This window comes from Petaurus breviceps, unplaced genomic scaffold (genome assembly GCF_028583685.1).
Source record: "Petaurus breviceps papuanus isolate PSGF00001 unplaced genomic scaffold, PetGlider_PUasm1.0 216, whole genome shotgun sequence".
Lineage (NCBI taxonomy): Eukaryota > Metazoa > Chordata > Mammalia > Diprotodontia > Petauridae > Petaurus > Petaurus breviceps.
This window is the reverse complement of record NW_027185867.1, coordinates 7,520,507-7,535,708: the sequence shown is the minus strand read 5'-3', so window position 1 is coordinate 7,535,708 and position 15,202 is coordinate 7,520,507. Positions and strand designations below refer to the sequence as shown.

At 37.8% G+C, this 15,202-nt stretch overlaps 1 protein-coding gene across 12 annotated transcripts in view; it reads left to right on the top strand.

The window, feature by feature from the left end:
• The window catches only part of ERC1 (ELKS/RAB6-interacting/CAST family member 1), a 496,604-nt gene that overhangs the window by 180,877 nt on the left and 300,525 nt on the right, over nucleotides 1-15,202 (top strand). For all 12 annotated transcript variants that reach the window (XM_069094346.1, XM_069094345.1, XM_069094342.1 and 9 more), the window contains 3 exons: nucleotides 3,762-3,899; nucleotides 10,463-10,603; nucleotides 11,558-11,698. In XM_069094346.1, coding sequence (XP_068950447.1) covers nucleotides 3,762-3,899; nucleotides 10,463-10,603; nucleotides 11,558-11,698 — 420 coding nt within the window. The remainder of the gene's footprint in view (nucleotides 1-3,761; nucleotides 3,900-10,462; nucleotides 10,604-11,557; nucleotides 11,699-15,202) is intronic.

The window sequence follows — 15,202 nt, the reverse complement described above, 5'->3', positions numbered from 1 at the left end:
AAGAAGTCCTGCATATTCCTGACTATAGTTCCATGATATTAAAATTGCTTTTTCCTTGCTGCTTGAAGTATGTTCTCCTTGACCTTATAATTCTGGAATTTATACTACGATATTCCTTTGCTTTTTCCTTTTGGGATCTCTTTCAGGAGGTGATTGGTAGGTTCTTTCAATGACTGTTTTACCCTTTGATTCTAGGACCTCAGGAGAGTTTTCCTTGATAATTTTTTGAAAGTTGCTGTCCAAGTTCTTTTTTGATCATGACTTTCAGGTAGACCAATAATTCTTTATTTTTTTTAAATTTTTTTTTTTTTTTGATGAGGGAAGCAGGGCAATTGGTGTTAAGTGACTTGCCCAAGGTCACACAGCTAGTAAGTGTTAAGTGTCTGAGGCTGGATTTGAACTCAGGTTCTCCGGACTCCAGGGACAGTGCCTCTATTCACTGTGCCACTTAGCCACCCCTACACCAGTAATTCTTAAATTATCACTCCTTGATCTATTTTCCACATCACTTGTTTTTCCAATGAAGAACTTTACATTTTCTTTCATTTTTTCATTCTTTTGATTTTGTTTGTTGAATCTTGATGTGTCTGTACCTTCCACTTGCCCAATTCTAATTTTTTTTGTCTTTATTAATTTGTTTGTTTACTTTTAGTTTACAAGAATCAGTTCCATATTCCCTTGAGTTTCAAATTTTCTCACTCTCCTCTCTCTCCCCCCCTCTGCCCCACCATGGCGGCATGCAATCAAGTATAGGGTCTGCAAATGCTTTCACATTAGACATTAGTCAGGTTGTGAAGAAGTATTGTAACTGATGGGATGAGCAATGGGAAAGAAGAAGCAAAACTAAGCAAGAAAAAGAAAGAGAGCAGTGGTTTGCTTCAGTCTGTATTCAAACTCTGTTCTCTCTAGTTCTTTCTCTTAATGTAGACATCTATTTCCATCTTGAGCCTCCTGGAGTTGTCTTATAGCCTTGCATTGCTGAGAAGAGTCCAGTCTATCAAAGTTGGTCGTTATACTTACGTTGTGTCTGTAATTGTGTACAGATTTCTCCTGGTTCTGTTCTTCTCACTCAGTATCAGTTTGTATAAGTCTCTCCAGGTAAATATGAAATCCTGCTCCTCATTTCTTATATAGCACAATAATATTCCATTACATTCATATACCACAACTTGTTTAGCCATCCAATTCTAATTTTTAAGGTATTGCTTCCTGCTGTTAGCTTTTGTACCTCCTTTTCCATTTGGCCAAGTCTACTTTTTAAGGTGGTCTTCTCTTAAATACATTTTATGTACCTCATTTTCCTTTTTGCCAATTGTATTTTTTTTTTTGAGGGGGGAAGGTAGGTCAATTGGGCTTAAGTGACTTGCCCAAGGTCACATGGCTAGTTTTATATTAAGTGTCTGAGGCTGAATTTGAACTCAAGTCCTCTTGACTCCAGGGCCGGTGCTGTATTCAATGTGCCACCTAGCTGCTCCCAATTGTATTTTTTTAAGGAATATTTTTTTTCAGTCAGTTTTTGTCCTTCCTTTTCCAAGCTGTTAATTCTCTCTTGCATACCTCTCCTTTCTTTTCCCAGTTTTCTTCTTCCTCTCTTATTTGACTTTTAAGATTCTTCTTGAGCTTTTTCAAGAAGACTTTTTAGGCTTTATTTCCCTTTGAAGTTTCAGACGTAGGTATATTGATAGTATTTTCCTCTTCTGAGTTAGTGTTTTTATCTTCTCTGTCTCCATGATAATTCTCTGTGATCAGTATTCTTTTCTGATTTTTTGCCCATTTTGTTGGCCTATTTCCTGGCTTTTAAAGTTAAACTCTCCTACTGGAGCATGGAGTACATTATGCCAAACATTTTGTTTTGGAGTCCAGGCGTCTGGTCACTGGCTTTGTGTATGGGTCCTCAGGTACTAGCAGCAGGAGCCTATAAGGGTCTGGCAGCTTACCTGATGCTGAGCTGGGGTCCTAGTGGTGGTGTCTGGTGTGTGCTGAGACCAGATAAGATTTTTTCTGCCTTTCCCTTGGGTTACACTGAAACATGTAGAGGTCTGTCCCCAGAGGATGCCTACCTTCCCAGGGCTATGTGGTGGTTCTCTGAGCTGGAGTCTGTAAGTTCTCCTGGCTATACTAAGGTAGGTGCGGGGTCCTAGTGTTGGCCTTTGCCTGCTCCACCCCCGAGGCTCAGGATCTCCCTCTAGTTTGCTGAGCGGGGGCATGCTGCAGCTTTGCTTGGACACCTCCTGTCCTGGACTGTGTTCCTCTTTTACCTGAGTAAAATCGCAACCAGGAGGGGAGAAGTAGACAGTAAGTGTCTCCTAAATGAGAATGGCGTTGCAGGAGGAAAAGAACAGTAGAGGTGGGGAAAGAATCCTCTCCTGAAAGGGAGGAGAAAAACAAAGGAAAGAGAAGAGGAAACATGAATCAGTAAGATGACAAAAGCAGCATTCTTTCCCTTTGGGAAGTACTAGACTGTAAGAATAGGATGGTCTGCTTATGTGTAAGAAATTCAGCTGCATAAATAGTTTCTCAGTCTTCTGCAGACTGACTGGCACCTGTCATTGTAACTGGTTTAACTCCCAAGAATACACAGGGAGTCCAGCTGTGGGTGAAAATAGCAAATCATGTCAAATCAGGGGGACCTTCATCCTTGACATGTTCAGGGCCTCTTGCATACTTTGTGTCCAGTATTTCTAGAAGATATGGCAACTCAAGAAGACACGTTCAGAGACCCCCTTACCACCATTAAGCCACAGTGTCCTTTGGCTCTTACTTATATGAGTTGATATTTTCTACTGTTAAAAAAAAAAGTAAGAGTTTTGATTGAACTGATTGAATTTGATTGATCAATGAATGTCCTTAGAATCTATTTGCCATGTATTAGTTGGGTGCATCATAAAATTTATGAAATCTTTTGTGGTTTAAGCTAATACTAATTTTAGCCAATTGATCTTTTTAAGAGCAGAAAGATTCCTTATAATATTTTGTCTGAGACTGATACATATATTGCTGTAGGAGCTCAAAACCAATGCAATTGTGAGGGCCACAACTGTTACCTAACTTTTTCACAAGGATCTGTTAATTTGTGCATATAACTTCTGATTGTGTTCCCATCCATCAGCCTTTCTTAGCTTTATACTTTAATCTCATTAACCTGAATGGGTCTTTTGGAAAGCTTTTCCATTTATAGTCTGCCATTGACTTGCCTCTCACCTTGGAGAAATTGCTTACATTTTCTGTTTAGCTTTCACATCTTTTTGCAGAGATATCCTCTTACTTAGTGCATGCAACCAAATTGAGATAATGTATTGAAAGTGTCAGAAGAAAGGCTATATATAAATTTAAGTTATTTATTAAGAACATTTTCTGTTATTTAGCAGTTTTTGTTTCATATAGCTGTTACGTAATTCTTCCTTTATTTCTTTGTGTAGGAAGATTATCTTTACCATTTATTTTTATCATCTTAGAGGTGTTTAAATACTGTGATATCATAGAATTCTTTAGGTCGATTTTCTTCCTGTTTCCATTTCCATTGTTTTTTTGTATTTTCTCTCCATCATGGCCAAGAATTGTATTTAATTGCAGCTTTGAAATTCTGGGTCTGGGGAGCAGATCTGAATTGTATGTAAAGAACAGAGCGGCCTCATATTAGTGTCATCCTGCTCTCAAAATGCCCCATAGGAAACTACAGGTAGAGCTGTGAACAACTTAAATTAGTTCTTCTCTGGTCTATTTTTCTCAACTGACTTTCCTTTTGGCCCTCCTTCTTATAGATTGAAAATCTTCAAGAACAACTTAGAGATAAGGAGAAACAAATGAGCAATTTGAAGGAACGCGTCAAATCTCTACAGGCTGACACCACCAACACTGACACTGCGTTGACTACTCTTGAAGAAGCCCTTTCAGAGAAGGTGAGTGGTAATCCCCTTGTCCCTTTTGCAGTTCTATTATTTGCTAACTCTTTCTAGGGATAGAATTTGGTGCTGAATAATATTTTGAAAATAAAGGGGATTAAATAAAGGATAAGAATGTTGCTCAGGGTGGGTTTCATGATAACTAGCATTGGAAAGAAGGCAGAAACTTAAAAATATTATTTTGCCTTTTTATTTATCAAGAAGAAAAATATATCAACTGGAACATATAGGGGGAAAATGAATAGTAGAAAATTTACCTTCAAGATAAGTAAGACCATAATTAGAAAGTACCTAGGTCTTCAAGTCACCAGACACAGCTGAACTGTGTCCCCCATTAGAAGTAGCAGATGTGATCATTGAATTGTTTCTATGATATTTTGAAAGATTGTGGAGAATAAAGGAGTTTTTCAGCACAGGACAAAGGTAGATGCTTTCTGTGTTAAAAAATAAGTGGAAGGGAGGAAGAGAGGACAATTTGTAAAACTATAGTCTAATGAATTTGACCTTGGTTTAAGGTAAGCTCAAATGTACTATTACAGAGATGGTTAATTCCCTATTTGTGTGAAGTTGGATAAAGAATAATTAATGAACATCTAGAAAAGGAAGCAATGACTACAAAGAGTTGACTCTTTGCATGCCAGACTAATCTCATTCCCTTCTTGAATGGGGTTACTAGGATTGATTTCATCAAAATATATTATTGAATCTCTTATGATTTTCTTGCAGAAAAGATGGATATTTGTGGACTAGTCAGTAGTAACGTTAAGTATATTCATAACTTGTTAAATAGACCAAAGGAATAGTTGTTATTAGGTCAGTGTCATCTTGATAGTAATTCTTTAATGACAGTATCCTTGGCCCTATTTTGTTTTGTTTTGTTTTGTTTTGTTTTTTGGAGGGCAATTGGGATTAAATTACTTGCCCAATCACACAGCTAGTTTTTGTACTAAGTGTCTGAGGTTGAATTTGAACTCAGGTCCTCCTGACTCCAGGGCTGGTGCTCTATTCACTGCACCACCTAGCTGCCCCCAGCCCTGTTTTGTTAAAAAAAAAAAAATTAATCAGTGATTTACACAAAGGCCAAATTTGGAGAGACACAAAGCTAAGGGAGCATAAATAGCATATTAGATGAATTTGGATATTAAAATACCTTGGTAGGCTAGACAACTAATAAGATTTTATTTAATAGAGGTTGTAAAGTCTTGGGTAAAAAAAAGTCAGTGTTATGATTTTAGATTGGGGAAATTTGGCTAGATAGTAGTCTGTCTGAAAAGTCTTTTGGGCTTAGTGGAATTCAAGTTCAGTATTCCAGTACAGGTTGGACTAAATGACCTCTGAAGTGTCTCCTAAATCTCAGATTCAGTGGTTCTGTGAAATCCCAAGGGTTATAACAGCAGAGAATATTCAGTACTCTCTTTTAAAACATTCAGTTCCACAAGCTTTTGAGTTCTAAATTTCTCCCACTCCTTCTCCTCCCTCCTACCCCCCATGGTGGCATGCAATCTTTTTTTTTTTTTTTTAAAGCAATCGGGGTTAAGTAACTTGCTCAAGGTTACACGGCCAGTTATTTCTGGGTGTGGTACTGAGTATCTGAGCCCGGGATTCGATCTCCAGGTCTTCTCAACACTGGAGCCGGTGCTCTTACTCTCTGTGCTACCTGGCCGCCCCGGCATGCAATCTGATATAGGTTCTACGAATACTTTTAAACATTAGTTAGGTTGTAAAGAAGGGTTATAACCAATGGAATAAGCGAGAAAGAAGGAACAAAATAAAACAAAAAAGAGAGAAAGCAAGTAGTTTGCTTAAATCTGCATTCAGAATCCATAAATCTTTCTCTAGATGTGAAGAATCTTTTCCATCATGAGTCCTTTGGAGTTATCTTATAACCTTGCATTTCTGAGATGAACCCAGTCTATCAAAGTCAGTCATCACAGATACGATATATCTGTAATTATGTAGAATATTCTCCTGGTTCTGCTTCTCTCACTCAGCATCAGTTTATATAAGTCTCTCCAGGTTATTATGAAGTCTGTCTGCTCCTCATTTCTTACAGCACAATAGTATTCCATTACATTAATATACCACAGCTTGTTTAGCCATTCTCCAATTGATGGGCATCCCCTTGATTTACCACCACAAAAAGAGCTGCTATAAATGTTTTTGTGCCTACATCAGCACTCTCTTGCCGGCATGCATATTATAGAAAGGGAGAAAATCCTTTTACAAATTTCCAGTTTCTGCAGCTGCCACTAGAAAAGACAAATTTCACATCTGAAGACAATTGCAAGATTTTCCAGGTAGCCAGATATTCTTACACCAGTTCTGGGGATTTTTTCCTCTTTGGAATTTGATATACTTTAGCCATGTAGATTTTTAAAATATCATGGCAGTTGTTGTTGAGTTGTTTCATTCATATCTGAGTCTTTGTGAGGCCATTTGGGGTTTTCATGGCAAAGATAACTGGAGTGATTTGCTATTTCTTTCTCCAGCTCATTTTTTCAGATGAGGAACTGAAGCAAACAGGATTAAGTGGCTTGCCCAGGATCACATAGCTAGTAAATATCTAAAGTCAGATTTGAACTCATGAAGATGAGTCTTTCTGATTTCAGGCCCAGTACTCTATCCACTGTCGCTTGAAAAGAGAATTCGAGCCTGGTACAGCCATGGCATAACCAGTCCACATTGGTTGGGACTCTCCTCCTCTCCCTGACCTCATCTCTAGCCATGCACCTTTGCCTGAGCCTGGAACAACTCTACCCTAAAGGCTGACTCAGTGATTCCCTTCCTGGAACCTCCATATCATGAGAAGGTCCAGACTCCCTTCTCACTCTCCGTTAACAGCCTATTACACTTCCACCCCTGCTGCCTGGCCCTCTGGGGATGATGGTAACATACATGAATTCATTTCTCAGTGATTAGCACACTGCCATGCTATCACAATCCACACCTGAATCACTGACTATCACTGTACAAACCTCATTCTCTGTTCCACACTGCTTGCTCCTATTCCATTTAACTTGTTCTCCCCTTCATCCCACTCCCAGCAGTCCATTCAAGATCTCTCCGCCTACTCTGCTGTGCTTTCTCAAATCCCTGCTCTAATAGGTAACAAAATTGCTTTTGTCTTAAATCTTTTCCTTCAGTTGTCTTGCATTCAAGGAAACCTCATTCCTCTTGATGACACAGCTTCCCTGACCCAGAGCTTGTTACAGTTTCACTTAAACTTTCTTCTTCCCTCCTACCTTTCAGTGATCATGGTGGAGGAGTCAGAGTGCTCCTTGGTCCCCATTGCTATTTCCCAGACTCACCCTCTACCAACATCACTTAATAACTTCTCCTTTTTTGAGGTATATTTGGTACATATTTGTCACCTAATCAGGATTCTAGTAGCTTTTGTTTACCAACCTCTTGAGACATTCCCTTTCTTTCTTCAATGAATTCAGTGCCTAGCTCAATCTTTTTTTTCCTTTCTCAAGCTCTTGCCCTCATTTTCAGGGACTTTACACACATATACACATACACACACAAACGCATGCGCATATATGTATATATTTACATGCTTACATATACATATACACCAATACCCCCTCTAATACTCTAACTTCCTAGTTCTTCAACTTACTCATTTCCTTTGACCTACTCTTCAACCCTATTGCAGATACATAGTCTTACCCTTGATTTTTCCATCCATAAATATTCTACTTCCTTGTTCATGAACTCTGAAATTCTTTTATCTGATCATAATCTTTTGACATTCCACCTTTTTCTCTGCTTTATAACCTCTAACCTTCTGTTTTTATCAACTGTGACTTCTGAATCTCTCAACCCCTCAGTTCTTTCCCAGGTCATCATTGCTGCACTCTATATACTCTCCTCCCTTTCCTATATTGGTTCAACTCTATCCTATTCTCTTGAGTCTGTTGTCTTGTTATCATGATGACTGATCTTACCCTGCCAAGCCAGAGCCTTGGATTATTCCTACTATCCAATGCCTTTACTCCTATTCACATGCCACTGAATGAAGTTGGAAAAAATCATGAAACTATGTCACATAAGTCCAGTGGGTCTTCAGTTGGTGAGGCTTTCCTCATGCACTTCACCAAATGTTTCACCATCCTTTTATCCTTCTTAAACCTCCCAGGATCCTGCCTCTCCTACCCTCTCAGTTCAGAATATTGCCTCAATTTACTGGAAAAATGGAAACCATTTGCTGAGAACTTTTTCTTTTTCCCTCCCTCTAATCTTATCTACCCAGATATCATCTGTTATTAACTTCTTCACCCTAATCTCATATGACGAGGAAGCCTTTCTCCTTGCCAATGCAAACCCCTCTGTGTGCATAAGCGATCACATATCATCCCATTTTCTCTAGTTGATTGCTTGTTCTGTCATCCCTACTCTCTTACTGGTTTCAGTCTCTCATTGTCTGTTGACTACTCACCTATGTCTACAAAGATTCTCATGTCTCTTCCATCTTCAGAAACCTACTTTTGATCTTTCATCTTTAGGTCTGTGGTTTTTTTTTTCTTTCTTAACAGTAGATGTCCCCTATACCTGCCCTATTCTGCCTCTTCCTTTAATGCAGTCCTTCCTACACAACATACAGCCTGCCAAAGGATTTTGGGCAGCCTGTGAAAAATGTAGGGGATGTAAATACAGACCTGCATAGCATATTGCCCACTGGGCGCTCATGTGGCCCGCCAAATTTCTGGTGGCCTGAGAAAAATGTAAAGGATGTAAACCAAACCTGCACAACATCCCACCTGTGGGCCACTTTGGCAGGCTGCAAGAGGCCTGCCGGCTGTATGTTGTGCAGGTGTACTTTAAAGCCTCTCAGAATTGCTTTCATCCAGACTCTGCTCATTCACTTTCTGGAGGAGGCCTTTCCTAGTGCTCTTACATGCTAGTATCTCTGAGATAAGATTACCTTTCATCTCTACTCTGGATGTATCTTTTATGTATCTACTTATTTGCTTGTTGTTTTCTCTACTAGAAAATGCCTTCCTTGTATTCCTAGTGTGTAGCACAGTATTTAGCACATAGTAAATGCTCAGTAAAGGGATGTTGACCAATGGATACATTTTGAGTACTAATCTCCTGGAGCCCCTTCAATTGGTCCCTTGCCTTCCTGGTTACATCTTTTTAATAATTTCTTTGCTTGTCTTCTTTGATCATTTTTAGTAAATTCTACTGTCTTTGTGTTTTTTAATTAAAAAATGTGTGTTAGTTTCAGGTTTTTAATGTAGTGTATTTGAAATGGCATTATAGTTTTGGGGTGAAATAACCATGAATCTTTGCTGTTATTTCACAGTATGTTTTTATATACAAAGCTGTAGGTTTTTTTTTTTTTTTAAAGAATGCCTATTTTAAAGAATTTAATAGAAATAAAACCTTTAAAGAATTTTTTAAAGAATGACTATTTAAAGAAGTGACTAGACCTATCTTGTGACATCTGGGCAATCTCTAGAACATCCTTGTGTTTTAGACTTGATTTTTTTATTCAAGGGCATGGTCACTATTCCCTGAATCTCTTGGATTTAGAACACTTCAGGCTGCCCATCAGGGATTAGGGTTTTGCTGCTTCAGTTTTCCAAATTGCTGACTACCTGTTTGAAAGCAAGTCGTTTTAATAGTACCCCTTCTTACCTCATTTTTTTTGGTTGCATGCCATATACATGTGTGGGATAAAGACCCCAAAGACCCTTGCCTAAATAAAACTCAGACGTTTCTCCATGTAGAAACAGAAGCTATTTATTTCTAACAGGTCTTGTGAGAGTTGGGCGTCACCTACCCAGAACAAACATTGGTATAGGGAAGCAAAGTACAAAAATCAAGCAAGCAGTTATATACCCTTGTACAACAATTCTAGGACAACCCAAAACCCCCCAAATCCCCTCCCCAGTAACCAGACCTTCATGACCATTGGTGGGAAGGTGTGTCCTTATGATCCTTTTGCCATACAATGCATATTTGGATTATTTTCTTTGTTTATCAGAAGTAAGCTTATTACAGATTACATGTCACTTTTTCTTGTTGTGGTGGGTGGAGCTCTGGGCCTGAAGTCAGGAAGATCTGAGTTCAAATGTGGTTTCAGATACTCCCTATGACTCTGCAAGCCTGTTAACCTCTTGTTTGCCTCAGTTTCCTCAACTTAAAAATGAGGTATTAATAAATAGGTGCATGAAAAATGCTTACTTCATTCCTTCCTTTAATACCCTTAGCTGATATAACCAGTTTTATTTAGATTTTTTGTTACTTGGAGCATGAATTAATGGAGTTATTGTAAATGAATCTTTTAGTAATCCCTAGGACTAGTAGAAGTTGAGAGGTGGGGGAGAATCTGGATATTAATGAGGGCATAATCAGACCAATGTTGACTCTCTGTTGTCAGAATTATTGTGGGAATGATAACTGCTTTAAAAAAAGGGCAAAAATTAAAGAAAAAACCTCACACAATTTTCAAATCTGTGGTAGATGAAAAGAAAAAGTATAATTTCCTTAGCTTTAATCAGAATTGATAGTAACAAATGAAACCATTAAGAGACTTTTTTTTTCCTTAGGAGAGGACAATTGAACGCTTGAAGGAACAGCGGGACAGAGATGAGCGAGAGAAGCAAGAGGAGATTGACAATTATAAGAAAGACCTGAAGGATTTAAAGGAAAAAGTCAGTCTTTTGCAAGGAGACCTCTCTGAGAAAGAGGTTAATCTCATTAAAATTTATATTCTTGACTTAAAGACTTCTGTGTGTGTATGTGTGTTTATTCATGTTGTGATTGTATATATACTGTCATAGTTCTTTTTGGGGATAGTGATCATATAGAGAATAATTGGGAGGGTGAATCTAATCATAGTAAGCTTTCTGAAAAGTACTTGAAGGACATGGTCAAAATATATTTTAGGAAGTTGTTCAGTTACTTAGAATATTACATATGCTGTAGAATTCTTGGCTAACTACTTGATGAATTTAAATTCTGCTCATTTATACTATTTCTATGATCAGCTCTTGAAATCATTGGAACCCTGTTAAATTTTGGGGGTTATTGGGATAATGGCAAGGCAGAAGGAATGTGAAAATGAAGGAAGGATTTATTGATCTTCAGCTCTGTAAGTGTTTCTTTTATTGGCAGAGAAATCTTGCATGGTCATAAGTCAACTTAATTTCTTCTTAGTGTGTATGTGGAGATGCTCCTTCATGTGAAGTATGTGAACTAAAGAGCATAAATGGCCTAAAGCCATATACACTGATAAGACATAGGCTTTAGAGACAGCCTTGGAATGCTTATCCTTTGGAAATGTATAGAAACATAAATTTTATAGCAGAGCCTTGTATAGTCTTTCATGTAAAAGTGAAAATACTGTTATATGATTGAGCTTGCTTATACCTATTCAGGCTTATTGGTAACAGAAACTTGACTTACAACTTCAAAACTTGAATTCTTTATATGACTGGATAACTTTCAGCTAGTCTTAAACACCCTTTGGCTTTAGGTTAGATTTAAGTTTAAAATAGATAAAAACTGTCTTTTCTAACAGTCATTCTTTGGTTTTAAAATATTTGTATATACCAGTAGAGTGAAAATCAGAACACCCAGACGTGGCATAAATTTTGAGACTTCTGACTATCATTTATATCAGATATCTGTTATTTTTTTAGGCTTCACTCTTAGACCTCAAGGAACATGCTTCTTCTCTGGCTTCCTCAGGACTGAAGAAGGACTCAAGGCTCAAGACCCTGGAGATTGCTTTGGAGCAGAAGAAGGAAGAGTGTCTGAAAATGGAATCACAATTGAAAAAGGTTTAAAAAATTACCCTATTGTCTTGCTTTATTTAAATTGTAGATGGCTTAGGAAACACCAGTATTATCCAATGAAAAACTTTGTAATCATCCCAGAGGTTTAAAATACCATATTCCTGTACCTTATTCCACAGTATCTTTATGCTGTGTGTGTATGTTTAGGGTTCATGTGTGTTCATGTGGGCTTGTGTGTGCATAGTGGGAAGGGAAACGAAAAAATAGAAAAAGATGCAAAGCATGTACAGTACTATGTACCATGCTCCTAGGTCTTTTCCTTTCTAATCTGTTAATCTCACTGAAATTCAGTTCCTTTGGTGAGGAGTGTACTATAGTGGGAAATACACTGAACAGATCAGGAGGTTTCTTGGTTTTTGGGTTCTTGGGCCATTTGTTGGACTTCTTGACTTTTGTGTTCTTACTGAAAATGACGGATTGGAATGGTGATTCTTAAGATCTTTCTTTTTTTTTTTTAATTTTTTTTTTTTTAAAGCAATTGGGGTTACGTAACTTGCTCAAGGTTACACGGCCAGTTATTATTTCTGGGTGTGGTGCTGAGTATCTGAGCCCGGATTTGATCCAGGTCATCCCAACACTGGAGCCGGTGCTCTTACTCGCTGAGCCACCTGGCCGCCCCCATAAGATCTTTCTTTTAAAAAAATCTTTGGTTTTGGGATAGTGGCTAGATATTAGCATAAAATGAAAAAATTGGCAACTGGCAGAGTGTTATGGTTTCCCTTGTGTGAAGCCAAGCATGAGCAGCTTTCCAGAGGACTGCTGCTGTGAATAGCTTTCAAGGTTCTGATTACATAGTATAGCAAACTCTCTATTTATTCAATAAAAAATCAGAGCAAAACATTCATAGAAAATAAAAATACAGCATTCACAATGTTACAGCTTATCACAAAAAATCAAAATACAGCATTCACCATGTCACAACTCAACAACTCATCACTAAAATGGCTACATAGTTTTCAACAAAGTGCTCACATAGTTTTCAACAAAGTACATTCATTCAGTCAGTCATAGAGACCTTAATTTAGTGTCAAAGTTCTCCACCCCTAGGTCACAGTAAATCATAATTTTAAATCATAAATCAGTCAGTACATACTCTCCAAGTAAAGTGTTCTTTCATCTTGACTTGAGACTGGTTCTCAGCTTCCATGGTTCCTCTTCCTTGGTCCCAGCTCCAACTGTCACTTCCCAGTTCCCTGTCCAACTCCTTGTCCAGTTCTTCATCCAGTTCCCATTCCATCTCGAAGTTCACTGTGTCCAATCCACCTCAAGTCCTTCACAGTTCCTGTTTCTGGGAAGACAAAGCTTGACAGAGCCACAATAACATTCATGCACATGGCCGGCACCAACATCAATTCACTCTCTGCCTGTGAAATCAACTCCGACCCACCAACAAGGTCTGAGAAGTCAACATCAACTCAGACCCACCAACAAGGTCTGAGAACTCAACACAAATCATCAACATAGAAATCAACACAGACCAACAAACAAGGTCCAGGAGGTCAGCACAAATCATCAGTAAAGTTCCAGGACCTCCAAAATCCTCCTCCATGGCTTCTGTAAACATACAACCAGAAAATCTTCTTTCAGGCCTTCCAGTAAGGACCTAGGGTTTCTGTACAGAGTGCTGGGATACCACAAGTTTTCTCCTTCTTGACTCTGCCACCACAAGACTCCTCTTCACAGTTCTGCTGTCTCTAGACAAGAAATTCTCCTTGTATATGGTCATTAGCACCTCCCCTTCCTGTTGCAGGAGTTCATGAGTTCTAGGGTTCACACATTATGTTTCTTAACAGACATGATACAAGGCTCAAAAGAAAGTTGAACTGAAACAAGGTGTTAATTCAATAGCTGAAACAAGGTGTGAACTACTTCTGTGCTTGCCATTATACCTTAGTACACAGCAACATCTTGTAGGCCTGGAATAAAACAGAGTTTTCTTGATGATCAATTTAATATTCTTTCTATTAGAACAATTTTGTATAGCCTATATTGCTTCCTTTTCTAATAGTAAAATACCAGGATCAGCCATCCTGGGTTTATAGAGTAATGGTCTTGGATAGAAAGACCTATGTTCTTGCCCTGCCTCAAACACTTAATAACTTCATGATCTATGGAGATCACAGAATCTCAGTATTTGAGATTTAGAAGAGACCTCAGTGGGCATCTAGTATACCTCATACAAGGAAGGAATCCTATTCTATATAGAAGAGTAGTATGGATTGAGGTCTCTGTTAATATCTGCTTATAGTAGAAAGGAAGAACTTGGCACTGTGTGTTAGAGATTGTGGTCCATGTGTAGAAGTTTCACATGGCATATACTCATAAAAATTTGCATAGTATATTAAGGTTTGTAAAGCACTTCATAATGCTGTGATATTATCTGATAATGCATGTAATGTATATTCAGATAAGAAGTGTAAAACTTTCAGAGGATTGTCAATTTTGAGAAAAATTTCAACATACGGGTGAAATCAGTACACAGAAATATATACATCCCAGCTAATTATTGCTTCCTTTTTTTGTAGGAGATTTCATGTTCATGTATCATTGAACCTCAGAGTAGGAAGAGATCTCAGAGGGGATCTGTTCCAAAAGATACCCAAATAAGAACCCTGTTGACAGTGTAACCTGAGGAGTCATCATGCAGCATTTATTAGTAATAGTGGGACCCCACTACTCTTGAGGCAGTTCATTCCACTGGGATAGATTTTATTCTTGCGAAGATTTCCCTTACACAAAGCCTAAATTTGCCTCTTTGCAATTTCCACCCTTTATTCTTTGTTCTGTTCTCTGGCCCAAATCTGTTGACTTGATTTGATTTAACAGCCCTTCCAATAATAATAGCTGTCATGTCCTGCCTAAATCTCTTTTTCTTCAGGTTAAACATCCCCTCTCCCCTCCGATTCCTTTAATCTTCATCTAATAGTATTTCAAAGCACTTCATCATTTTGGTCACTATGCTTTAGTTGTTCTGTTTATGTTTTTTCAGAAATCTTTCTAAAATCTTTCTTTTTTTAAATTTTATTTTAGACTCAAACACCAGAGCACAAATACAGAATAGAGAAAAGAAACAAAAACATATCATAAACTTTAAAATTGGAACTTAAATACAAAGTAATAAAAAAAGCATGTCATGTGCATAGCAGAACATAAGAGAGGATTCAAAATATGTAACAAATTTTTATTTCAAGAAAGCCTATATGATATATACTACACATTGTGTTGAGAATTATCCATCTTTTCTGTGCTTCTTTGTAAGTTTTCTTCTCTACTGTGTACTTTTTTACTTTGTTCTTTTTTTCCCTCCCCCTGCCAGAAGGCTGCACTAAGTATAGATATAGTTCTCTATAGCTATAGATATTTACATACACATATACATATACAAACAAATACTTTCACAAACACATTCTACTCCTTATCTTTGTTTTTATGTTTGTGCATATCTCGTTTTCTATCCCTCCTACTTCCTCTACTTTTTTTTTTTAAAGC